Genomic DNA, 27766 nt, shown 5'->3' with positions numbered 1-27766 from the left:
CAGCTCCTGCCCCAGGCTGTGGATATTTTTCTGCTTGATTTGTAACGACGCAGAGACCCGTGAGGGGAAGAATATCACACTCAGCCCACAGCAAAGGGCACAAACAGACATGTGAACTCTGAGAATTAAATTCAGTCAGATTGACAGCTTAATCTTTGTATCTTAAATGTCAAGAACTGGTATGGCAGAGACCCCAGGCAAGGACCGCAGAGCACTGCCCTGACTGAGCCTTTTGGGAGGAAGGTGGGGAAGTCAGCATCCTATTCAGGAAAATCACTGACCAAGTGATCCTTAAAAGCCTGCAGGACCATAAACCATGGTGAGAAAGCCTCACAAGCTGCTGGCTTTAGGCTTGGGCTGCTCACATGTTTCCTGAAAGTTTACAGCTCCTGAGCCAGTCTCTCCAGCATTTCTTTTCTACTGTGCAGCTGTTCTTCAGCAGGACAAGAAGCAGCTTTCAACTGAAAAGCCACAAAAACAGTCCCCAGGCTTTTACTGGGAATGCTGGGAATAGAGGGTGAGGGAGGAACAGGACACGAGACATGCAGGAGTCCCAAATATTAAGTGCCAAGGGTATTTTGATGAAGTTGCAAAGGTGGATCAGGGTGCAAAAGGGGTGATTTCAAAAGAAGGGGAGCAGAGAAATCTCCATATTCCTGGTGTTGGCTGGATTTGGCAAGGAAAGAGGCCCAGATTGTGGTAAAGAGTCTTCCTGCACAGCCCTGCACTACTGCAAGCCCTACTGCTTGAACTGAGCTGAACTCTGAGCTTGTCTTTGTTGAGCTGTTTCAGTCCCTGAGCTCCAGCCATTACCTGGGCAGGATCAAAGGCACCTGACAGAGGGAAGGTGAACCACTCCCCACTGAGGACTGCAATAACCAGCACAGAACCACTGGGAATGAACCCTACCACCAACCATAACCACAAATCTGGTGTAGGGAATGAAGCTTTCTGCATGGATCAGAGCTCTTTTCCTGAGGAAGACCAAAAGTAGACAACATAAAAAAACACGCCCTGGAAAAGATGTTTTTTTCTGATTTAGTTGACAAGTTGTGTTTTCCTAAGCTAACATTACACATTTCCAACTGACTTCCTACACAGCTACAAATGTTACACTAAATTAGCATTATCAAGGGTAATAACACTGCAAGAGGTTTTGATGAGTGCAGGATCAGGGATTTATCTCTTTCCCAGGACAAGTTATACTGTTAGTTATTTCCTTTTCAACCTCTACAATATTCTGTCCGGAGTAGTAAAATTGTAAAAATTTCATTTTTACAGCCTGGTTCCCAGATAAAAGCAGAAATCAACTGGTTGCACAGTGAGTTTCACTGGAGAATTAACCCAATGCAGGGACCTGTCAGTAGTTAAAATAAACTCAGCTGCTGGTTACTTGCAGGCAGAGGAAGTGACAACAGTTACGATCTCTGATCTTCCATTTGCAGATCCAAATGGAATCTCCAAGATAACTTTTCAGCAAGGGAGGGTGAAGGTCAAGCCCAAGCAAATCACTTTGACATCTCAGAGGGGTTAATCTCATGCAAATGCCTCCTCCTGGCACCGCAGGGTTTCGCCATTGCTGGCGTGCACAAACCATTAGCAGGCACCCCAAATCCTAAGGCAAACACTGCTGCAGTAAAAGAGGCTGCAGAATGTAAAACTGTATTACTGTGTTAATGCAGAAATGCTTCACGTTGCACGAGACCCAGAGACTGCCCTGCTCAAGGTCAAAACAAAAGGTCTGTTTCCTATTTAAGAACAAGTCCTTACAAGAGGTGGTGTTCACTTGCCAACTTTCATAAAAAAGATTAATCCACAATATCAATATGAATATAATTTTTCATACTAAAATACAGATTTATTTTAAGGAAGTGGATAGTATTTGTATTACATTTTATAGGCCCCTATAGTTACATCTGGTCCTTATTTATTTAAATTTTATTCAGCTTGCATAATATTTTTGCTTACAGTTATATTCTCTAAGATCAGAAAAGCTAAAACCTGAAAATTCAATGGCACTATTCATTAACATTCCTTCGCTCTGCAGTCATAGACATTTGCAAGCTCTCCTTTGATTCTGAAATAATAAAACTAAGGTAATAAGATGTTTAGTGTAAAAATATATGACTTAAGTCAGAATGATAGAAAGAGCTATGTTCCTCTGAATCACATGCCAAAGCAAACCAGAGTTTTTCAAAAAGTATACATGCTCATTTTAGAGGGAATAATAAAACACAGAATGACATATTAAAACCTTAACTCTCTCACTCTCATTATTTTATTAAGTTACCAAAAAAAAAAAAAAAAAAAAAAAAAAGAGAGAGTTTGCAGTGTACAGAGCATAGCACAGGTTATAAAGAATGCATGAGGTCCTGGATGTGTGTGACACAGGAAGCCAAAAGCCAGGGGTTTCACCCAGCAGCAGCCAGGATCCTCCTGAAGCCCATCCTGACAGGTCCTGCTGCTTTTGTATATTGTTAGCCTAAATTTTATGGTTGATTTACATTCCTGGAAGACAGCAGCTCCTTCAAGCAAGGCCCTACCATCAGCTAAACCCTTGCCAAAGACCCATCAAAGACATGATTTGCAAAACTTACTGCCCTAATTCCCTTTTGTGACAACTCATGTACAAAGCAGCTTGGGTTTGTCATGCTCCTGCGAGCCAGCGTCCTCCGGAAATGATGATGAATCCACCAACTCCATTTCAGCATTACCCAAGCAGGAGTCAAAGCCATCCCTCACAATTTCAAGCTAACTGCATTTACCACCCTGTCATTAAACTGCCTTCTGGTTTATGAATGTGGGCAAGGGTTTAGGGGTTTAGGAGGGATTGCATTTTTGCCTCTCCCAACCGCAGGCTTTCCCTCCGCGATACCCGAGCCACGATTAAAAACTCAGGGCTGCCATTCCCCTTTTCCATTCCATTGTTCCATTCACTGTGTGGGGGATTTAACAGCAGCAGCATCCACAGCCCACATATTGCTGGAACCTCCCCAGAGGCCAATATCCCCCCTTCTCATTTGTAGTTACAAGGTGAGCACATTTCACCAGAACACCCTCAGTCCTAGCTGTGCTGGATGTCTGTCTGAGCAATCACTCAGATGTTGTCTGACTACCCCTGATAAAGATTTTTTTTGCCTGGATTTAAACGTAACTGAAGTGGGGAGGCTGGGATGAAAGCTCAGCCAAGGGAGAACCTGCTCAGTGACACAGGAGTCCCAGAGCCCTGGTGCTCAGGTAGGTCCCCACTGCTGACAGACTGCAGCAGGGCACAAAGCTGAGCTCTAGGCTTGGCTTTGGAGCAGGAACAGCCTGGTTTTGGCAGCACGGAGCCCTCACAGGGTAATTAGCCCTCACAGGGTAATTATCCCTCACAGCTCCAGGGGCAAACACCGGGGCTTGGACAGCTGCAGCTTCAAGTCACAGTTTTCCTGATTATTCCCTTGCCCTTCCTCAACAGATGGGGTTTATTCAAGGGATGACTCACCTGGACTGACAAAATTAATCTAAATATTCTTCTGTCAAACTGCATCGCACCTTCAGGAAGCTCCCCAGAAAAGCCTCTGGGCTAACCCAGGTGATCAGGGAAGCTTTTTGCTCCCCAGCTCCGGAGTTACCAGCTCTCACCAACTCCTGTTAGCTGAGCACAGGAATATTACGTTATTTTTTGTTTTCCAATTCCCTGGCTTTGTGGATCACTTCATTTTACAGATGGAGTACCTTAAAGTTTGTTAATTGCCTTAAAAAAGCTTTTTATTAAAGTCAGCTGACAGCAAAAGTACAAAAAAAAATTACCACATTCAAAGCAGACAACCCAGCATAAAAAATCCTGCCCAAGAGGCTTGATGTTGTTTACAACAAAAAACACAGCACAAAGTATATTTTTCTTCCTTTCTGTGTAAGGCTGAGATAATGACCACCCCCTACTCCACCTCCAGAGAGCCCTAAGTCACAGACCCTGCAATCTTCTTTCACATCAGAGGTGCCCCTTCAGCAATTAGCCGCAGTGATTTCCAGCCCCAGCTGAGCCTCTGAGCCCTCCTCCCTCCCAGGTTCTCTAACCCAGCCTGGAGGAACATCCCCAAACCAGCCTTGAAACTGCTGAATGCCCTCTGGCATGTCTGAGTGTCTCAATCACCCAGGCAGCAAAGCCAGAGTCAATAACCACCAGTAATCAACTCGACCCTCACTAAATTATTCAGCTGGCAGCAGAGCAGTGCCCCCACCCTGCAAAGGGAATGTTTGGATCTTAGAGCAGTGCCTCTTCCATGTGCTGCCAGGAATCAAATCCCTGAAAATTCACTATCCCGGATCACAGAAATTCATTGCAAGTTGTTACCTGGGCAGCATTCACCCACTCTGGGGTGATAATGGGCTGGGATTTCAGAGAATCATGGGATGGTTTGGGCTGGGAGGGAGCTCAGAGCCCATCTCATTCCATCTCCTGCCACGGGACACGTTCCACTAGGCCAGGCTGATCTAAGCCCTGCTCAACACCCACAGCCTCTCTGGACAAAGCCCTCATCCCATCTGGGTGAGTACAATTTAAAACAATTCCCTGATGCCCTGCTCTCTGAGGATTTAGGATGAAGATCTCATGGGTGTCCTGGGGAGCCTCAAACTTCATTCTGGGGATGTTTCTGAAAACACTTCTTTTTTTTTTTTTACCCCTGTTTTAAATTCCCACTCTGAGGTTACTTTTACAAGTTTGATTGGACTACAACCAAAAAAAAAAAAAATAAAATTCACAAACTGAAAGTCCTGTGCTTCAGCCAGCTCCACTCTGCACTTTAATTGCTTTAAAGCAGAGGCCATGTGTTGTGTTCTCTCAGGGGTACGTGGGAAGGTGAAATGAAAGTGAGTGAAGGAAAAAAAACCACTTTATAAAAAATCAGCACTTAGAGGGAAATGAAATAGAAGTGCTCCAGCGCAGTCTGAAGATCAACAACATGAAGACAAGTCCCAAGGACAAGCCTTCCTTGGCCATGCCTTTCCTGCAAGCACATCTTTCGCGTTCCCCAGGCACAGAGCCCCAGCCCTGGTTCACAATGCATCACTGGAAAGGGTTTGCAGTTTAAGGGGATGGACATCTCCTCACCAAAAAACATTTCACAGGGGTTAAGACATCACTTTCCAACCTCCTGAACAAATTAACCTCCCTGCTCATGGGCTGTATTTTTCAAGTCTCTACTTGGTGATTCCTGATGAGATTCCTGAGGTTATGACTTAAAAGTTGCACTCTATATTTCATTTTGAAGTAGCCTGTCCCTGGCTGCCAGATTTATTATTCCAAAAGCTGGGCCTTGTATATCTTGTGCTCCAGGAAGATATAAAATATTCTGAGAGAGCTTTCCCATCCCATGTGAGCTGCCGTTGAGTACCCTCAGCTCAGCATTTTTAGCTCAAGAACATTTTAGTACAACATGGGTGAGGCCCTTACAGGCTTGCCATGTCCATTTTAGACTAGACACGTTCTGAGCAGCATTCCTGGCTTCCCCCATGCTGATAAATTCCTTCTGAGATCCCAGGAGCTGGGGTTCATGTCCCTCAGGGGTTTGTAGGCACTTCTGCTGAAGCCACTTACAGGTCATCCTAATTTCTCTGCACTGCACCAAACAATGAATCTTGGACACGAAATTTCTGCCACACGAGACCTCCAGGACTGATGAACTCCTTTGATCTTGCCTTTTTTAAAATACAAAAGATGTCCATCTGTGTAACTGAGTTAAAACCAAATGACAGAGAGCAAGACACATCCATCACTCAGCTCCACGGAGCTGTTTTGTTACATTTTCTCTCTAAGCCATGAAACTCAGAAAGACAGAAACTTTCCAACAGCCCTGAGCAGTATTTGCTTTTACTCCTCATTATGTCACGTGAACTTCGTTTCAGCTCTTCACAAAAGGTTTTCTGACTCCAGGGCAAAAAAAAACCAAAAAAAAAACCCCAAAACAAAAAATCCAAAAAACGACAAAAAAAAAAAAAAAAACCCACAAAAAAACACAAAAAAAAAAAAAAAGAAGGCATCACAGTAATTTGGAGAGGATCAGAAGACAGAAAAATGGGAGGTTCACTGCCCATGGCAGGGGGTTACAAGTGGAGGATCTTTCTTTAAGGTTTCCAACCCAAACTCTTCCAGCATTCTGTGATCTCACCAGCTGTGGCCACAACCCTGAGCCCCTGCCTTGAGGAGAAGGGGCTTTTCTGGAGCAGGAGGTTATGGAGAATCCCAGAGAGGGTCTGTGCACATGGCAAATGATCAGGTTAGGCTGTGGTTTCCCAAAAGCACCTTGTTTCCTATGAAACACCATTTCTTGCCTTTCAATGAGCAGATTCAGAATTATGAGAAGAAACAGGGACTCATTTTGGGTAAGTCCTGTAAGCTGAGGATCTGAAAAGTGGGGAGTTGGACCTCCCTCCCTTCATGGTTTGCTACTACACTCCAGTGCATAGACTTTTAAAATCAACTCCTAGGAGGACACTTTAATGAATAAACTAATGAAAGCATAATACTTAACCAAAACCATTTACTCAATTTAAAGAATAAAACCCTTTGCATTTTTCTCATCTGCTCTGTATAGCAGTTATTTACAATTTTCATTTATTTATATTAAAATCTCATTAAAGACACACACCATATTGCATCTGACAGACTGCCATGTATTATTTCCAAATTCCAGTTAAATGAAAAAGCAGAAAAGCTGGGAGATGACTAACACCGAGCAACTTATTTGAATTTACTCAACACTGAGGAGCTTGGCAAAAAAAAGGGGGACTGGGGACAAAACTGTGCATGGCTGGAAAGAGTGAAAACTGACCCAGCTCCATCTCCATGGGAAACAGAGCAATTCATCCCAGCTCCACAAAACTGGAGACTGGGAAAAATGGGACCAAAACCTGAACTTTTTCCAATTTCAGCTTTAATGCTGTAAAAGATCTAGCCCATACTCTGCAAAACAAAAATTTCTTTTTCCTTTTGACTTCTTTTCTTCTTTCCTTTCAATTTTTTTTTCCACCCTAGAAGAAGACTGCTACATTGCAACTGTCTGTACCTGCTGACACTTTGATGCTTAATGATGCACCACTGTGATATTTTGGGGAAAAGCTGCATGCACCAGAGCAGTTCCACTGCCTGAAGAGTCTCTGTGTCAGGGAATTCAGGAGAGCCCAGCAAAGACACCTCTGCAGCAGAGACTTGTTTACTGAAAGGACTGAATTTGACATTTAAAAAACCCCAATCTGGCTTCTCTTACACGGTAGCAAAGCATCTCTCAAATGGGAAGTAGAGAGGAGACAGCAAGAGCAGAGGCAGAGAGGGGTTTATGGGGCTTAGCCTCACTAATTTGCTGAGCTCACGCTTGAACTGATACATTTTAATTCATCTGAAGATCATTTTTTTAAAAACCAGCATATCCAGGAGTCAGATTAAGCCAAAAGACACAGAAAGCAATAAAAGATTACCTTTGGTTTACCTCTGTTCTGCAAGGGCTTTTGCTGGCAGGCAGATAAATCACAGTTTGTTTAAACAGCTACTGAGCATTTCTGCTCTCAAGACAGAGGTGTTATCCTTGCTGAGACAGCTCTACCTCCGCAACATTAATTTCTAGTCCAGCCATTCCAGCTCATGATTCACAAGGGTTAAATAAAAAGAAAACACATTTGCAACCTCTGACCACGGCAGAAAAACTACTGAAACACAAACAGTTTAAACAGGAGCATCACCTGATCTGACACAAGGCAAAATTACCAGTCTTTTACTGGAGGTTATAGTTGGCTCGTCCTCCCTGTCTTCAACAATTTATTAGAACAATTACCTATGAAAGGCATTATTATTTTCCATGTTTTCTCTGTCTCTGTCTGCAGCAAACATTTATTTTAACAGAAACTCACCAGGGGAGTGTCTTTGCCCCCGACGATGCTGAGCCCGAGGCCTGAGCGACCCTTGGAGATCTCTATGGTCATCTCCTGCCCTGGAACTATGGGACAAGTGGCTGGATCCACAGGCAGTGGAGGTGGGAAGACACCTGAGAACATCAAAAGGGCAAGAAACAAGTCACACAACACAGTAAGAAAATGAGAACCACCAAAGGAATGGTGCGACAACAGCTAATTAAGCTTTCTTTTTTCGCTCTTTCCTCCATAAAATTGAACTAGAGGACCACTCTGAGTCACTTCTGAAGTCTCTAAACCAGAGTGACTTGAGTCCTGGGAATAAATGCTGCCAGTAAAAGCCTGTGAGGACACCTAATTCAGTTTTAACCTCTACAATTCATATCATGATAGAAAGGTAAGATCTTTCAGGCCAGATAAGGCCAAATTCCAGCACCATGGAATGAACAGCATGTCCCAAATTGTCTCTTCTTCTATTTAAATTGAAAAGAAGATCATCTTTGCATGCAAAAGACAAGAAAAACAACTGAAGACACCTCCAAGCTCTCAAAAATTGTGACAGGAGAGAAAAATACATCATGAAATAACAGAATAGGTCACTGGATGTTCAAAGAAACGAAACTTCAGCAGAAGTTACCTGGAAAACAAAATGCAAACACCCATTTTGGGTTAGGGTGCTAAAAACACACAATATTGTGGCAAAATCACTGGTTCCTACCCACATACCACGGCTGCTGACTTCTGCCTCTGGAGAAAGGTAAGGAGGTGCTGGCTCCAGGGGTGCCTCCTGGGAGCCCGCTGGGGCTTTCGTGCAAGGTTTGGGCTGCTTGATCAGGTTGAGGACCTAAGAGCAAAGCAGAAGCAAGAGAGATCAGTTATCAGTCACTGTGATGTGGTGAGGTCACTGTCATCAGCTGCTGATTACTGTGCCTCACTAAATCCTCCAAATCAACAGAAGGAAAGCAAGCAATTTCCACACATTTAAAGAGGAGCCAGCCATTTTTTACATCTCCACCAATAAAATTATTTTAATGCCTTCCCAGTTAATCCTTTCCTCCCATGAATCACTCAACCTTCAACCAAATCAAGCCCTCAGAACCCTCCCTTGCTGGTTAACATGAAGACACAAACATTTTCCTGAACACACATACATTTTCTGGGAGCTGCTCCTCTGTCTCCTGCTCATCTGCCACCACTGGTGTGTCAGCTTTACTTTTCACATCCTAAAAAGTAAAAAAAAAAAAAGAGCAAAGTGTATTGAAAATGTCTCATTAGCTTCAATAAAATACCCTCCAAAACTCAGAATGATGATTCTAGAGAAATCCAGTGATGTTTTGGAGGGACAGGACACAGGGAATGGCTTCCAGAGGGCAGGGATGGATGGGACATTGGGAAGGAATTCCTCCCTGGGAGGGTGGGCAGGGCCTGGCACAGGGTGCCCAGAGCAGCTGTGGCTGCCCCTGGATCCCTGGCAGTGCCCAAGGCCAGGCTGGAGCAGCCTGGGACAGTGGGAGGTGTCCCTGCCATGGCAGGGGTGACATGGGATGGAATTTAAGGTCCCTCCCAACCCAAACCAGTCTGGGATTCCAGGATTTCTCCATGTAAATCCATTTGTACCACCAAGCAAATCTGAAGCCCAAAACTTAAACGAGGCAAAGCTGCTGTGAGCACAGGGAATATCAGGAGTTGTTAAAATCACACCCCTCAGCTCTGAGGGCGTGCAGTGCACAGCAGGGATTTTTGGGGAGAGGATTATCACACGTGCGCTGTGTTGTTCCAGAGCTGTAGGAAGCTCAGGGATGACTGGGACAGCAATTCCCAAGCTGTGTATGGGGACCCCTCAGTGCCCACAGCAGGAAGGGCTTCCAAGTCATCTCCTCTCTCCCCCCTGCCTCCTTTTTTGGCTCTCCTAAATGAAGCAACTGTTTAAAATGCATCCTCCAGCCTCATTAAAAAGATCTCCAACAATGGTATTTCAGTCACTGGCTCCACTTGTAGCCTAATTTATTTCTCTACCTTTGTAATACATGAAAATATATTTTTATATCCTACTTTTACAACTGCTTCCAGACAGGTACAGTACCCTCCCTTGTTAGTTCTTCACTAAACCTGGGACACCTTGATCCAAGTAACAGTTATTTTTCTTATCCCATATTCAAAACCCCTGATCAACAGCCTAGTTTGCAGAAAAACTAAGTACCAACTTCCAAAGATTACCTCAAACATTTTTCAAATATTCAAAAGTCACTCTGCATCTCAGAAAGAATTTCTAATTAAGATGACAATTTCTACATTAAAGAAAAGTAAACAGAGTTGTAGGTAACTCAGCTTGGAACTACCAGCCTTGTTTGCTGGAGTTTTATTATGTTAAAAGATCCCAACCCCCACAGGATCTTTTTTTCCCCATTGAATTTTGCTCCAAGCTTGCTGTAACTCTACAACTGCAGCTATTATCCAAAAGGATAACAGGAAAGAAAGATAAAGGGGTGATCTCATTGTATTATCAGAGGTGTCAGGGGAGGAATGGAAGACTGCTTTGTTATTTTCTGTGAGATTGTTTTAATGAGCAATGAAAAATTACTTCATACTTCCCTTTTTCATTGTGATGTGTGACTAAAATCTGAAGCTTCATCTCGCACCACAAGTCAGCTCCAGGCACCACCTTTACATCTCCCTGATCTTTTAACTGTGCTAGAGGTACCTGACCAAAATGAGCACCAAATACACTCAGCATTTGTCAAAAGCCTGCAGCCCCAGTGGCTTAATCAAATTCAACCCCCTCAACTCCATCCAAAAGCACTTTTACACAGCCCCTCCTCTTTGCCAGCTTCAAGGATTTGTTTTCTGTCTGTTGTGAAGACAGATTATTGTTCCAAGTTCAAAACTTTAAAGGCAAACGAATCCATTCTCACATACCATTTTCACTTTGTCAGATTAAATCTTCCAGGAGCATCTCAAAGCCCCCTCCACCAATTCTTTTCCAAGCACACCTTATAGAAAATCAGATTTCTTCAACCCTCAGAAAGCCAGGACCTTCCAGGAGGCCACCTCAAACCTCAGCTAATAAACAACACAGACTTTGCCTAACACTTCCACTGGCTCCAGTTCAGAAACAAAGTTGTTTTCCTTCTCCCTTCTTATCATCCAAGCCTACAATGATGTCCATTACACAACTTTATAGCTTTTAAAGTGATGAAGTGACAACAAAGAGTATGTTGTGAGAGACTGACAAATTTATCAGCGACAGATGAACAGAGAACGATGTGAATTTTTTAACTTTCCTTTTATTACAGCTGTCACTTGGTGAGACATCCTGCCCATGCTTTGAGCTGTACATACTTGTGGAAGATCTCTGCTGATAAGCACATACTTTTTATTTACTCAGTGAACTTGATCTTACGTGTTGACTTTTACATCCCTGATTTCTCTTGACACGCGACTGAGAAATTCAGTAACAATGGTGAAGTAGCACTGAGGCTCTGGTAGCAACATCATGCTGTGAAAAACAAGGCACTGTTTCCTTTTGCTTCACTAGAAAACTGCAAGACAAATCTCCCTTCCCAAAACCACCAATTTCTCTTGTGCTGCACTGCAGAGTCAAAACCTTAATGCCAGTTAAGAAAAAACTCCCTTGGGGCCAGAACCATCAGCACACTCCCAAGGATGAGATCCACTCAGAAATATTCCCCAGGTAGAATTAAATCCTGATGGTAAGAACACTCTGAAATTATGAAACTGGCTTTTGCCATTATTTTTTCATCCACTTATTCCCCTAAACCAAGGGCTGGCCCAACTGAAGGCATTATGGATTGAGCAGCTGGGTCTGCAGGAATTCCAACCCTTTTCTGAGTGCAGGGCTTTGCCTTCTCTTACCTCTCTGCCATTGCCCTGTTTGGGACAACTCTTTTTCCTTCTCTTCTTTTACCTTTCAACTTGTGCCCTTTGGCTCTACAGTTCCCTTCTTTCTTGCTGCCAATATATTCTGGGTTTCCTGTGGTTCCAGAGGCATCTCCCTCCACACCAACCTTGGATCGCTGCAATTTCTTTTTCCCATTAAATTCACCCCTCCTCTAACACCACTCGAAGAGCTGCACAGCACCATGGCCTACACCAAAAGTTCACTTTTGTGTAACATATTCTATGTGTTTTTAACTGCTTCAATCTTTGAGCAATTTCTCCTATTACCTTGCAATCCCTCTAAAATTTCTTGCCAAGCTGAGCAAGAACTGCAATAAAACCAGGTGAGTGACACCTGCAAATGCATAGAGGGAAACTCTGATTAGATTCCAGCCCATCAGAGGAATCTGCACTGGGCTACCAAACAGCAATAACTCAACCTTTTAGTAATCCATTAGGGACATAAATCAATCCATGGGTGATTAATTCTGATGCTTGAATAGCACATAACACTTCCTAACTCTTGGAATTTGCAGACTCATTAATTAAACACTTAGTAGCTACAGAGCATTATGTATATTCAATTTATATTTGCAAACCCCAAGACACTCCTTGCAAGAGACATGATGGAGCAGGAAGAAGACATCTAAGAGGAAAAACATCCAGAAATGTGAGGTTTCCTTAGCTGAGGACACACAGCAAGTCCTGCACTCCTTGAAACTGGAGCAGGCAGCAAAAAGACTCTCTCAGCAAATTCTGAGGTTCCTCAAGCTTAGTAATGTTTAATGTTTTCCATTTAAAATTTTTAACACAGAGTCCAAAAAGAAGAAATCAGAGCTGCACCCTGAAGGAATTTCAGATTCCTGATAATGCATGATCCTGACCTATCAAACAACAAAAATCTCCATCTGTGTCAATGAGAAGATCAGTATTTATTACAGTGCACACTGACAGAACCACATTAAACCACAAGTTATGGCCTCAATGCAGAAATCACTGAGAGCAACTCTATAGCTGTGTTATTCAGGAGGCAAGACTAGATTATGATAATAGACATCTTGGCCTTAGAATTTATGAAGCTATGAATATAAATGAGAATAAGATTTACAGACCAGGCTTTTCCTAAAGTTTGTCACACATGGATGGCAGGAGTGGAAACCCAATCCCTTCACTCACCAAGAACCCAAGAGAGGACCAAAATGCTAAGTGGAAACTCTTATCTTGGTATTTTAACAAGTTTTACTGAGCGCTCAGTTCATGAAAACAGGCTGGGTACATAAAGCTGAGTTTGATTCTGCTTTTACATGTACTGGATATTATTTGACAAAAGTGCTGTAACACTCCAATAAAAAGGCAGAGAAAACCAATCAAGCTGCTTGAGCCTCCACATTCTGAACTCTAATCAACATTAAATATTGCCTTAAATCACTCACAGCTTTGTTGGATTCCTCATCAGTCAAACTTTTCATGACAACTTCCAAACTCGGGTCGTCCTCGCCACTTGCAGGTTCGGGGCCACCGTGGTCCTGGGAGAAAGGATTGACAAGAGCTTTTAACAGAGCTCTGGGCCCCCATAACAGCTAAACAGAAAAACTGGACAGTTTTATCCTTTTCTGCTGTATTTTTTTAGACAAGGGGCAGCACGACAAGGTAGAAAGATCCACAATTAAAGCTGATTATAATCCCAGTGTCAGGGGGTTTATGAGGGATGTAACTCTGGGAAGGCAGACCTCGGTCCCCACTTGGCTGACAAAGAGCACCACAAGATATTCCCAAAACTGCACTCAGGGGCAGCTCTCAAGGCCAGACTAATCCCTGTCAACTGTGAAAGCTGTGGACTTGGTAGGAAGAGCCTTTCTCCAGCCCTCTGTCCCATGTCCCAGTGTCCTTCACACACTCTGAGCAGCTTGGAAAATTCATGGAATGGTTTGGGTGGGAAGGGACCCTAAAGCCCATCCAGGGTCACCCCTGCCATGGCAGGGACACCTTCCACTGTCCCAGGCTGCTCCAACCTGGCCTTGGGCACTTCCAGGGATCCAGGAACAGCCACAGCTTCTCCTCAGCCCCTCCTCACCATCACAGCAAGGAATTGATTCCCAATGTCCCATCCATCCCTGCCCTCTGGCAGTGAAGCCATCCCCCATCCCTTGTCCCCAGTCCCTCTCCAGCTCTCCTGGAGCCCCTTCAGGCCCTGCAAGGGGCTCTGAGCTCTCCCTGGATCCTGGACTCTTTAGGCCTAGAAACAAAACTATTTCTGAATTTCAATTAGACATTTTACATTTAAGCAAATGTAAGCTCAAATGTCGTGACCGCCACTTGAGAGGAAAAAGCACCTCTGTTCACTGTTGCAAAAAAATACCTCATTCTGAGGCTTTCTGGTGATTGAAAATTCTAAAATCATAATTTACAGCAATTAATATTTAATATACTCTGTTTCTGGTAGCTTGCCCTCAGTATCACACCACAACACAGTGTTATCCTGTCCTGCAAGACCCTGATTTAAGGTGTATTTACTGCTTATCACTTTTCATACAAAGATAAAGAGATAAGCTGCAGATAAAGAGATAAGTTAAAGATCAAGAGATGAGCTGAAGAAAACTAACACAGTTAATCCATGGCAACTATGGCACCCTGATATTCCATTCCACCAGCCAGGCTGTTTAATGTGATCTGACAAGTTACATGTAGGGTGCATGTAACACACAATGTTAAATATTTATGTGGCAATTCAAAGGTATTTGAAGATATCATTTCAAGATATAAGGCTATTTTTTCTTTATTTAAAGAGAGGAAGAGCTGCCAAAGAAAGCAATGTAAACTTCTGTATAACATCACTATATTTGGTTATGTTGATTTTATATAATAAAAAGATACCAGCTAGAAATAAAAACCTGTATTTACTTATAAAACAAACATAATGTAAATAGTCAGAACTTGCCATTAATGCATGAAACTCAACCCAAAAGCATCTACCTCTAAAGGCAAACAAAGACACACTTGGGTAGAGTCTAATTACAGCCAGTTGACCACAGGACAGACTGTGCCTAAACAAAGCTTTGTGCTTCCTCCTGAAGGCACAAATATTAAACAAAGCTGGGAACAAATGCAGGTATTAAAGATAAAATGAACTCTGTGAATTGTTGAGTAATTTATAAAGCACCAGCTGCACCTGGGACGCGCTGCTGGTGTGGAGGAGAGAAGGAAAAGCCAAAGCACTGTCCACAAATGACTGAGATCCAAACAAAACATGAGCAGATCTTGCTCTGTGCAGCACCAGGCCTGCAAGGAGCAGCCACCAGAGGTAACAGAATGTGGAGAACAACAGCAAGAGTGCAAACAGGAGATGCATCCAGCCTTACCTCCCGTGGCCCCGTGCTGAGGGATCCCAGCCACGCTCATGGAAATACCAGGAGTTCAGTGCACATGGATTTATTGAGGCAAGACCAAACCCCAATTGAATTACAAAACATCTTTTGCTTTATTAGCTCAGATAGAAATAGAATTAAAAAAGCAACCGCGAGGCTAACCGTGTAGTTTATCTAGAAAATCTAGTTACACCGTATTGAGATGTCAGAATGATAACGAGTGTGGCGACTGCAGGGATTCCTGGTGCACAGGGGAGCAATCAGTCTGCACTGGGGCTGAGGCAGCAACAAAAATCACAAAAAACACCGGCAACATTACCACGCTGAGATTGTTTTTGCATTGGAAGATTACTCCAGGCAGAACTGCCTCAGCACAACTCCTCGGAGCAGCTGGAAGAGGAGCAGGGCAAGGGTTTTTATGTGGAGGAGGTGGCAAGGTTTTGGTTTGGAGCCTTCTCTTCCTCCTGTGCAGCGAGCACCCTGTTTAATAGCTGCTGTTGATGCCAGGCAGGTCTGCCAGGAACAACCAGATCAATAAAAAAGAGACAGGGCAAAATAAGCCTATTAGGCCAAGCCTCTACCCAATGCAATTTTATGACCCCAGGTTTAATTAGACAAGGTGCTCAAACTTATCACGAGCTGCTAATTATGATTAATCTATCCAATTTAGCATGTAATTAAAAACAACAGCCCACAAACCTTACCTCAATGGCAGAGTGGGAGCCTGAAGGCAGTGGGAAGGGAGTGACAGCCATCTGGTTGACTGCATCTTCACTTCTGCACAACAAAACAAAACACATTACCCACCAAACCAGGGTGGGCAAACCTTTCCCTGCAGTTGGTTCTGCCCATTAAAAAAACACCCTCAACAGCATGACAACTGTTCCTTACCAGAGTTAGAGCCCAGAAAATCACTTTATTTTTGCTCTGGTTCCTTGGTCCCCAACAGATCCCATCTCTCCATGGGAGCAGAGGAGGCTCATCTGGGACACAATGACATCATGGCCTTTGGAAATCTAATTTTGTGTGGATTATCAGAGGATGCAGTTGGAGTTGATGGTCCCTACGCATCCATAGATGTGCTCACACTTAGTTAGGCTCTTTTAATGGTCTCTACACCTGTAAACTGCTCGTTTATAGTTTCACATTCACGTTACTGAAATACCTGTTTTGATGTAACAGATTGCTTTTTCTTTATTTGTTCATTTTTGCTGTGGTCTTTTCTAAAAGATTCAATGTAAAAACCTGGAAGAGATTTTATAAAATGCAGGGAGAAGAGGAGATGAACACTGATTCTCCCTACATATAAAGTGAATTATTTTCCCAAAATGCTTATGATGTATGGTATCTTTTTCTCTCTCTTTAAACTGCCTCTGAAGTTGACATCTTTGTGTTTTTTATTTTAACAGCATTCTGCCTTGCTGATGTTTTTCCTCGACTGCCATTTAAACTGATTTGTTTTCTGGAATTAGCTCTGTGTTTTTTTGGCCTCTGTAAAACGAAACCAGGTAACAGATGACTTCAGTGATATCATTTAAGGCAAATCATCGCAGAATCACAGAATTATTTGGGTGGGAAGGGACTTTAAAACCCATCCAGTGCCACCCCTGCCATGGCAGGGACACCTTCCACTGTCCCAGGCTGCTCCAGCCTGGCCTTGGGCACTTCCAGGGATGCAGGGGCAGCCACAGCTGCTCTGGGCACCCTGTGCCAGGGCCTGCCCACCCTCCCAGGGAGGAATTTCTTCCCAAAATCCAGTCTAAATCTACCCCAGCCATCTTACAGCCATTCCCTCCTGTCCTATCACTTCGTGCCTTTTCACAAAGTCCCTTCTCCAGCCTTTTTGCAGGAGGAGTCTGTGATGCTGCTGCTTCACAGGTACAGTTCTTAGATGAAGGGAAGTGACTCCTCATGGCTCCTCCAGGTTTGATTTCTGGTCCTCTCTACCACACTCCATGTTACTGTGACACAAGCAGAATCTTTTCCTTTTTAATTTCTGGAATAAGCTATTAGACGACAATGTGTTTTAAACACATTTTATGGAAGTGCCTGAAAGAAAAAAGTCTCGTTTTCCCCCTGAAGGGCTGAAAGACACGGAGCTAGCATGTTCTGATCACTGAGAAATAACTCTGTGAATCAACAGCTCTCAGCACAGCAGCAAATGGGAGCCACAGGCATCTGAGATGATAAATCCTGCAGGCAAAGGTTGGTGAATTCATTTACTTATCTCCGAGCACACAGCCACACAATTCAAAGGAGCTGGCTGGGTGCTGCTCAGAGCTGTCCTGGCTCCCAGCCTCTCCTCCTGGCCCTGCTCAGAGCCCTGCAAGAGTGAGAACCCAGCCTGGGAGCCGCATCCTGGTGCAGACACAGGGCTAGGACAGACACACAACCAAGCCCATGGATTTCATCAGCACTTCACAGTTTCCAAGTGCATTTTACCCCACAGGGCATATTGGGCAAGGATGTTTTCCCTGCTCTTATCTTCGTGAGACATCGATCTCGTTATGGTTGGTGCTTTTCTAACCTACAGGAATAAATCACCCGGTGATTTTGTGATTTTGCCTTGACTGCAGAGGTTTTCCTGACGACAGTTTATGTGAAGTACAATCAGCATGAAAACCAACCTCATTCTGCAGCTCACAATGTAGGCTGCATGCTGTGCAATTGGGAGCAAACATGGAAATAAAGAGGAATATATATATATATATATAAAAGCTTTTGTAAGAAATACCCTAAAAATTGCTAGACAGAAGCTTCATGAGAAACTGGGGTGTAATTAATTATCCAAACTAGTTTTCACTTCATACACAAACACCATTAAATTTTTTTTTCCACCAGTGGGGAAAAAATATCTTTATGCAGCTTTAAGTGGATGGCCATTTCTATTCCAAGCAATAAAAAAAACACTTATGGTAATTCCCCTGGGAAAAAAAATGAAAAAAAATAAAAAACCCCAAGGTTACACAGTGTCACAACTTGTAATCTCCCCCTGCTAGGACTCGTACATATTTAAATACTTTAATGCTGCTTCAAAGGAGAATGCTTCAAAGCAGAATCAAAGTGGGGATATATTTTAAAGTGACAGATCTAATAATAAATTGCTGTTTCTGCTCTCCACTTCCACAAGTGTCCTCAACTAAAATGTGAATTTATTTATGACTAAAAGGAGCAATCATTTTCTTTTGATGCAGGGGCAGACATCTTAGAAGTCTGAACATCATATTCAAATTACAGTGACAGCATTCCACATTTTTGCCAATAGTTGCTCCAGAACCACATCCAAAAAAGCTGTTCTCAGTTGCTGGTGCTCATTCTTGCTTGGGGTTAAGGTGTCTAAACTGTCACACTCAGAAGATAAAGTCTTCATTCCTTACTACATTTTACTTCTTTCTAGTCTAAACAGGACCCCTGGACATTCCCCATCCTGTCTTGTAGACCAAAAAAATAAAACTCCTGATGTTCTGCTCCATCTGCACCTTTGCAGCTTAAGCAAAGGCAAATACATTTATCACTGACTTAAATACCACAAAAACTTGGTACAAAAGAAGCCCAAAGAGAGGCACATGCAAAGATAAATCCAAAGGGAGCGCACATTCCATGCTGCAGGAAGGAAGCCTGAAGGGAAGCTGCAGTTGGGTGCTGTAAGGCCAAAAATCCCAAAGGGAAATCCCAACCCAGACCCACTTGGAGGGGCAACCCCAGCACCTCAGTGATTTAATTCATCACAGGACACGCTGAATTGCTCTCTCAGGGCTCCTGACAACTTCTGACTCATCACACACCTCCAGACATCCTCTGGATGTCTAAACCAAGGGAGAAGAACCTCCTGCCAAAATATCTGCAGCCATCAACACTGAGAGAGCACTTGGCAACAGCTTTGCAAGGGGCCGTGGATGCTTTTTGTGGGAATACATCAAGAAGCAGAAGGAAAATCCAACAGCCTGTGTGAAGTGACACAAAATATCTTACATAGAACAGAGCTGTGGAACAAGGGAATAAATGCTTGTAAGGTGACACCAGGAGATAAAGTCTTGTAGATTACTGAAAGCTTATAAATGTATATGTAAATAATAGTGTAAATAAATGCAATAATAGAGTAAATAAATGTAGAACAAGGGAATAAATGTTTCCTCTGTAAGGTGACATCAGGACATAAAATCTTGTAGGTTATCAAAAGCTTATATTGTCCACATCCTGCTTATTAAGTTAAAAAAAAAAAAAAAAATCAGGATCTTGTACTTTCTCATCTTTGTCTTCCCTCTGGAAGCTCCTTTGGAAAAGAGGAGCTGCAGGAAAGCTGCACACTGAGCAGACACACTGGGTTTCTCCTCCAAGGCAGGACCTTTGTGCATCTTCTTGAAAAATCTCTCCCACAACAGCAAGAACAGTCTTGTTCTGCACTTCCTTTCCATCCATCCCCAATTACTTGGGAGCCACAGGCACACAGGTATTTTGAATGCACAACTGATGTTCATATAAACTGCAGCTTAGGTCATCAAAGGTTTTGAAGGAGCCCAAATTACTGAACTTCCTGCACCATTCCTGAGCCTGTTCCCACACGTGTATGACAGAGAGGAGGAAACAGCTCTGGAGAAAACAGGAAAAGTTCAAACTTGCACACACACAGGGCCTGGCAAGGGCTTAGTTTTAAAGCTTTCCCACATGAAAGAACCTCAGCAATCAAAGCAAGTAAAAGCAGGAGTTTATACCCTTAAAGTATGGCCAGTTATGTAGGTTTGAACAAACGCAAAAATAATTTCTAATTCTAATTATTTCTAATTATTATAAAAATAATTTAGAATAATTTTCTAATTATTATGGGAATAATTTCTAATATTTTCCAATTATTATAGAAATAATTTCTAATAATTTCCTAATTATTATATAAATAATTTCTAATAATTTTCTAATTATTATATACATAATTTCTAATAATTTCTAAAGCATGGCAGTGTTTGAGAGTGGCACTAAACATAAGATGTCACTTCTAGAGGCTCTAAAAGAAGAGTCAAAGTCACAGCAGTGGGGAGTGTTGAACAACCCAGACACTCCCCAGTCCTTGGAGCAGAAGGATCTCTCTCCTCTGCACATCACCATAAATAACAGATTACACCTGGAACTGGAAGGAGGGGTTGGGTGACAGATTTGTGGGCTTCACAATCCCACCAGCAGGAAGCAACAATATCAGAGCAGTGGCTGCAGTGTGGGAGGGCTCAGGACAGATGACAGATGGTATTTAAATCAGAAGAATCCCTCACTATTAAAGCATTTCTCATGGCTCATCACAGCACAAGGCAGTTTTCTTTTAAGGGATAAAGGTAGACCAAAGAGTGACTCACGGAACACAATGGGAGGACGGTTTGAAATCAGTGGAATTCCCTTTGATTCAAGCATTCAGCTATATTTGATCTGCTTATTATACCAACACTGAAGCACCAAACCAGATTAAAGGCAGTTAATTGAGCAGGGAAAAAAACACTGAATTTGCCGAATGATAAAATTCTCACTGTAAAAGAGCATTCTGATGTAAACTGGCTTTCCTACTCCAGATGTAAAATCTGATTATATTGTTTCATTATGCATGTTACAGGGATGGACTTACAACACATGACCAAAACCCACAACGGGTAGAAACACATCCTATTTTGGGAACTGGGGCATAGACACTCCTAAAAGAAGCAAGTCCCTCTCTCATATTATTACCTGGCTGATTCCTGCTGGAGAATCACAGCAAGAATTTCAAAAGGCAACTAAGGCATTACATCCCTTATTGCCCCTAAAAAAAGGGAAGTGACACTCTAACTGCAAATCTTTTAGATGCTCTTAGAAGCTCAAGCAATTAATGAGACCACTGGGAATCAGAGCTGTGTTAAGACTTCTATTTTGGAATCTGGCCAAAATCAACTGTTTTAAATAATCATCATCAACTTAATTGAGGAAAAGATGCTCATAAAGCAGAGTGAGAAGCCTTCAAACATAAGGGGGTGTCTGTGATTCTCACAACAGCTACTGAGCTGTGTCTCATCAGCAAAAATTCCAGGAAAGGGTGGGAATGCAATTGTAACACTAACTAGGTGTAAAAAAGTGTGAACAGACTTTTACAGCACAGGTGGTAAGTCAGGATTTTAGCAAAAAGTCAAAAAGGCTGAGGATACCTTTTATCCTTTATCTTTGTCTAGAAAAAGAAATAAATTTGGGGCAGGAGCTGGATAATCTTTAAAGTCCCTTCCAACCCAAACCATTCTGTGATTTCCTGAAGTTATTTAATGATAGTTATTACAGCTCTCACAGAAAGGCTTTTCTGTGCCCAGGAATTTCTGGGCTTCTTTCACAACTGATTAAGGAGTTTATGGAAACATCCCCCTGCCCTGCACATGAACCAAAACACCAGGAATAGGAAAACCTGGATGCTGTTTCCTGCTTCCAAGTGGAAAGTGGCATGCTTATCATTCAGCATCCTGCATCTCAGGGAAAAAAGGCCTCAGGGTATCAGAGAGGGCACTTGGAATAGCCCAAAAATTCCACCAGTTTGGCTTTTATGCCCTGAATCAGCTCAGTCAGGACCTTTTTAGGCTGTGGATTGATGTGTTTCTACAAAATTATAATCTACTCAGGTTTTTCACTGGTGAAATGGAAATATTCATATTTTTATGAGCATGGAGACCAAATTAATTTCTCTCACAACTCCTGCAGTCCGTGTCATTTTGCTATGGTGAGCTGTGGTGTAACATAGCCAAAACAAATCCAGAGGCACAAAAAGGCCACAGCTCATGTTTTCACTCAGCAGCATCCACTGGGTTTGTGGTCTGAGGTGGAGGAATGGGAAGCATCAAGACAGACTGGGCTCATAGTCTGCATGAGAAGAGCAAATAATTCTTGTTTGTCCTTAAAATCCACATTTAAGAGAGACAGTCTAATTTGTCATTGCTAGAACTCAACCACACATCAGAAAACAAGGGACATTGGTTTTCTCCCCATGTTTGGGGCAGTGCTCCAGTTACTAAGGACATCCTCTCAGTGGGAGAATTCCCTTTTATTGCTGTTCCAGAGCCTGCCTGGGCTGAGCAAACAAACCCATCAGTTGTCAAACAAACCCATCAGTTGTCAGTGTAAGGCCAAGAGCAGTGACAAGACGCTGTGCTCTTGGGAAGATGGAAGTTTACAACCTCAGCAGCAGCATTTAAAAGGAGAAATTGGGGTTTTTTTTAAAAAATCTCTGAGCTGGAAACAAGAATCACCCAATAGCATTTCCAGTATCTCTTTCTAGTGTCTCTTGAATATTTGAGATAAATTTTCGCCCTGAAACTCACAAATCTGAACAGGAGAATTTCAGCTAAGATCCTCCATGGCCTTTGTGTCTCAAAGGCCAAAAGACACACCAAGGATCCAAAGGACACACCAAGGATCCAAGGGACACAACAAGGATCTGCAGTCCATGGAAGTGGCTCTGACAGGGCCCATTCCCTGGAGTTCTGCTTGGAGCACCAGGGCAGGCTGCAAGGAGCCCCCGCTCTTGGCTTGGGCTCCCACAAGTCGTGGTTTTGCCTCTGGAGTTTCCAACCAGACACATTTTCCACAGGCAATTAAATAATGGTGAGTGAGCTGTGGGACGTGACGTTGAATTTTCAGTGGCTGGGGAAAAGTAACACGGGAGCTGCAGGCAAGAGCATTAATCTCCTCCAGGTCCTCTGAGCTGCCAAGGATAGCAACTCATTCCTCACGGTGCTAATGCTGCTCTTCCATCATTTCTGGGCACGCTGCACCAGGCAGAGCCGTGGCAGTGAATGTACACATTTATATGCATTCACCCACAGATTATTACATTGTTCACAGGGAGGCTGTGGATGAGCCAGGAATATAAAACAGTATCAAGTATGATGTATGTGTGGGTGGGAAGAGCACCTTATAAAATGGCATGGGGGTAAGTGCCCCCACCAAAAGTCACAGCTGGAATTTATTCATAAATACACATCTATGGAATTCCAGCCTGTTAAAGCATGTATGAGTCCTGGGAAAGAGGCAGATTTTTCCCAGACCTCCTGCCCAGGGTCAGAAGAGCAACACTTCCTGAACTACTGAGGGAATGCATGCAGGTGTCTTTAATTCATGTACAAAGAGGAAAAATTTTCATGCTTGGAGCGAAAGAAAAATGCCCACATGTAATTTTTATGCAGATGAAAGGATGTTTTAGCATATTCCCTCCCACACAATCCATCCCATTGCTCCTTGGCAAAGGCAGGCTTCCCCTCTGTACAAACAAGCCCTTGCTCACTTTCAAAATCCTCTTTTGATGCCCACACAAAGGTATCCTTCAGACTTCCACCCAGCCTGTGCTCCTTGTGCTTCATCCCTGCTCCTCTCCCAGCAATCCCAAGCCTCTGCACCATCTCCACTCCCTCCTGGCTGGATGAACAAGCTGCCCTCTCCAACGCTGTGCAGAACCATCCCAAAGCACTTTGGGAAGCTGTGGGAGAAGCAGCTCCCAAGCCCAAGAGGAACAGCTCAAGTCTTCAGCAGACACCCCTAAAATAAGCATTCATTTCCATTACATTTTTTCCCCCATTATTATGGAGAACTCTTCAACTGTTCCAAGAAGAACAGTCAGGGAAAAGGCTTATTCAGCTTCAAAGAGAACTGAGAAAGTTCAGCATGTGCAAAGCAGGCTAAATATGTAAATATGTCATGGAACAGGCTAAAGTGCAGCAAATGTTTTGCTGAGAATGGTTCTTACCGTATGAAAACCAGCTTGACCTTTGATGGGGCAGTTTTAATGATTGCAGAAGCATTCTGGTGGCTTCTTCCATACAATATCTGATTGTTTATCTGTTAAAAGAAAACGATTTTCATGTAAGTGGAGAAGTACACCTTGTTCTAATTTATACCACCAAGACTTCCAAGTTTACTGTGGGATAAATAGATAAGACTCAAAGAAAATGCGGTCTCCAAATCTTGATCTACATAAAACAGGAACCAGTGCAGAGCTAATTTACTGTTATTAGTAAACCACAAATGAGAGAAATATATATATATTTTTCCCCCACAGATCTCTTGAATGGGTTTTAAGGATTGTTCCCAAATTTTTGGAAAGCGACTTGATCAGAGGAGAATCATACAGATGTGACAACAGCACAGATGTTCAGATGTTTAGACTCCTGTAGGCTCTGGCCAGCCAGGAAAACTGGCTGCTAAGACTGTGCTGCCTCCTCAGCTCTGCTGAAGGAAGCAGGAGTGGGAGTCGGGGAGATGAAGGACAATTTGAGGACGTGATGCTGCATCACTTGTGCTGCGATGGATCCACACCTGAGCACAGCAGCAGACACCGAGCACTGCTCTGGACACAGGGAAATGCTGCAGCTGCCAGGGGCAAACAGCCTGGCCACGACATGAGCCAGGTGGGCAGCAAGGCCAGGGCACCTGCACTGGTCAGCACTGGTGTGACCAACCCCTGTGCTGGCACTGCTGAGGCACCTCCAGCCCTGGGGTCAGTTTTGGAGTCCCCAATCCAAAAAAGAAGGACACTGAGGGGCTGGAGCTCGTCCAGGGCAGGGAATGGAGCTGGGGAAGGGTCTGGAGCACCAGGAGCAGTTGAGGGAGCTGGAAAGAGCATCAGCCTGGAGAAGAGGAGGCTCAGGGGGGCCTTGTGGCTCTGCACAGCTCCTGACAGGAGGGAACAGCTCAGGGGGTCAGGCTCTGCTCCAGGGAACAGGGACAGGAGGAGAGGGAACTGCCTCAAGTTACACCAGAGGAGACTTCGATTGATATTTGGGAAAATTTCTTCATGGAAAGGGTTGTCCAGCCCTGGCACAGCTGCCCAGGGCAGTGGTGGAGTCCCCATCCCTGGAGGGGTTTAAAACCCCTGTGGATGTGGCACCTGGGGACATGGGGCAGTGGTGGCCTTGGCAGTGCTGAGGGATCAGTTGGCCTCTGTGTCCTAGAGGACTTTTCCAACCTAAACAATCCTATGCTTCAATACTGCAGTTTTTTCCTCCCACTCTAAATTTACAACATAATATTTACATTCACATTTGATATACCAATGCTGCTTAAAACAATAACGACAACGGAGCCCAGGAACAATTCAGTGGTGACTACAGAAGGAATTTTTGTTACTGCAGATGTTTGTATTGGATTCTGGATTTGTGATCTTGGAAGACTATTTTTTTTTTTCTCATTCAAACAAGAAGTAACAGGCCAAGTCTTCCAGCCTGGTGTGATATGGGCTAGTCAGACACTTTAGGAATATTCACAAATCTTATTTTCAGTGGGTCAAAACACGGTGCAAGTTCATCGGTTAAATAAGGACAATGCAAGGACAAGATTAAACCCCCTAACAATTGGTCACTGACTGGGACTGAAGTGCAAAACTTTTACCTACCAAGTCTTTTATTGTACAAAGAGGGACCCAAGCAAGGTCTAAAAGGAAATAACATCACCATTCCCAAAGAGTTGATATGGTTCTGTCTGCAGCTGCCTTGGTGGAAAAGGCAGGGTGAGAAGCAACATCCTGGGTCATGCTTCATTAATCAAACATCAATTTAAAAATCCAGCAGCAAAAATGAATGAATGCTCAGCTGCATTCTGCCTTCAAGCTCAACTTGAAATTATCAGTGAGTTTGTTGACTTAATTTCTCTAAGTTTGAGAAGAAATTGTTCCCTGGGAATACTGAATGCTTTACAAATTGTTTGGATTTACTTAAATTACCATCAATTTTCCTAAACAGCAGACTTCTTAGATTAAAATTTATAGTCTTTACTCTGGCTAAATTAATCCTATTCACTACATGTATCAAATAGTCCAAAATTTAATTAGCTGTGAGCTGGGCCTCTACGTTATAATTATTTAATTACTCCAAAATGAAAGCATAATCAAAGCAATATATCTCCACAAGGTTTTGGACTGTCCACAGAATTATTACACCCAGTATTAATTTTTCTTTTATTTTTTTTAAAGTACACTTTCTTTTGCAAAGTAAATTAATGCTCTGTTAGCTGCAGATACCACAGTGATGAGCAAAACACCAAAGCCTACTTAAATAAAACTAAACAGAGAACATCTATGATTTCATAAGAAACACCACTTTAAATCTTTCAAATTAAATAAAGTAACACGTCAGATTAACCAAATAGTACTCTGGGAGTCAAAGCCTATAAATCTGTGCTTTACTTTTTGGATTAGAGATTAGAAAAGAAAAACAAAGCCTGGACTAAGCAAAAGAAATAAACTGATCTAAATCAACTCTTCTTGAAATGTCTCTTTCCATAACTCCTTGGAAAGTCAGCAGAGCTCAAAGAAAGATAAAAACTTGCTGCAGGTATGAGGTCAGGTCAGCACACAAGTTCAGCCTTCAGAGTAATCCCACATTGCTTTATGGCAGATTTAATCACAGATCCCAAAAGTACTGTTGCCTTCACCTACAGAAGTTTTGGTTTACAGTTTCATGCACTGAAGTAGCAGAAAGTACAAACTCACTGAAATCCGAGCTCTTGGGTTCAGAGGAAAAAATCTCCAGGATTGTTTGCTTCTCAAACTTTAATTTGCAGAAGAGAAACATTAGATATGGATATTTAAAAAAAAAAAAAAATTACCAACCCACACTGTTTTTACTATGTGGCGGTAATGGAAATCCATAAAATTAGTATCATCTGATTTTTATGAAAATCAAGTTAAATGATACCCCAAAGCTAGCAAAAATACTGGCTTAGCTTTCTGTAATAATTATTTCTTTGTACAATGCACAGGGTTCCTTCTTACCACAGGAATTGTAGCATTTCAAGATACAACCAGACTCTCTGAAACAATGGGGAAAGTTTCAAAGCCTTTTTTTTTTATCAGTCAAATTTTATATACTGAAACCCCATAAAATACACCAAGCTCCCAAGTGACTAAAGTATGAGGAAAAAATTGGAGAGAAAAACTAATTTGAATGTGAATTTCCCTCACCAAAATTCTTGCTGGGCACATGTTTAAACATGTTCATCATCTAAAGTGATCAACAGAGCATAAAATCTGTGAGGACAGAAAATATCCTGCTCTGAGCTGGCAGCTGATCCCTGTGGCTCCCCACCTGGGGAGTGTGGAGAAAGGACATTGGGAAACCACAGATCCCTGTGCCCTCCTGCCCAGCAACCTCCCCCTGCCAGCCTTACCTGCTGCCAGCTTGGAAATCACCACCGAAAAAAGGACAAAAAAAGGATTTGCATCCTTCTGAAAGGACCAGAAGGACACTGGAGCAGTTTGTCCAGAGAAGCTCCATCCCTGGAAGTGTCCCAAGCCAGGTTGGACAGGGCTTGGAGCACCCTGGGATAATGGAAGGTGTCCCTGCCCAGGGAAGGAGATGAACTTTAAGGTCCCTCCCAACCCAAACCATTCTGTGATTCTGAGACAGAATAAACTGAGAATTAAATTGGCATTTCTTAGAACAGAAATGGCATTGTGAGTTTGGCTGGGGAGCTCATTTACTTGGGCAAAATACTGCTGTATCTATTATATTATTACAGCATAACTTCTGTTTATCTGAGCACCTTAAAATAAAATAGCAATAAAAATGCATTTAGCACAAAAGCTCTCTGGCTTTGAGCTGTGACAAAAATGGCATAAAGAAATAAAATGT

At 42.9% G+C, this 27766-nt stretch overlaps 1 protein-coding gene across 4 annotated transcripts in view; it reads right to left on the bottom strand.

Annotated features, from left to right (window-relative positions):
- PATJ (PATJ crumbs cell polarity complex component) overlaps positions 1–27766 on the bottom strand; it is a 137899-nt gene that overhangs the window by 23259 nt on the left and 86874 nt on the right. For all 4 annotated transcript variants that reach the window (XM_068198917.1, XM_068198918.1, XM_068198920.1 and 1 more), the window contains 6 exons: positions 23887–23978; positions 15857–15929; positions 13221–13313; positions 9042–9113; positions 8617–8734; positions 7891–8024 (listed from right to left, as the gene is read on the bottom strand). In XM_068198917.1, the coding sequence (XP_068055018.1) occupies positions 7891–8024; positions 8617–8734; positions 9042–9113; positions 13221–13313; positions 15857–15929; positions 23887–23978 (582 nt within the window). The remainder of the gene's footprint in view (positions 1–7890; positions 8025–8616; positions 8735–9041; positions 9114–13220; positions 13314–15856; positions 15930–23886; positions 23979–27766) is intronic.

The sequence above is a fragment of the Anomalospiza imberbis genome, chromosome 9, assembly GCF_031753505.1.
Source record: "Anomalospiza imberbis isolate Cuckoo-Finch-1a 21T00152 chromosome 9, ASM3175350v1, whole genome shotgun sequence".
Lineage (NCBI taxonomy): Eukaryota > Metazoa > Chordata > Aves > Passeriformes > Viduidae > Anomalospiza > Anomalospiza imberbis.
This window is presented reverse-complemented; position numbering and strand designations above follow the sequence as displayed.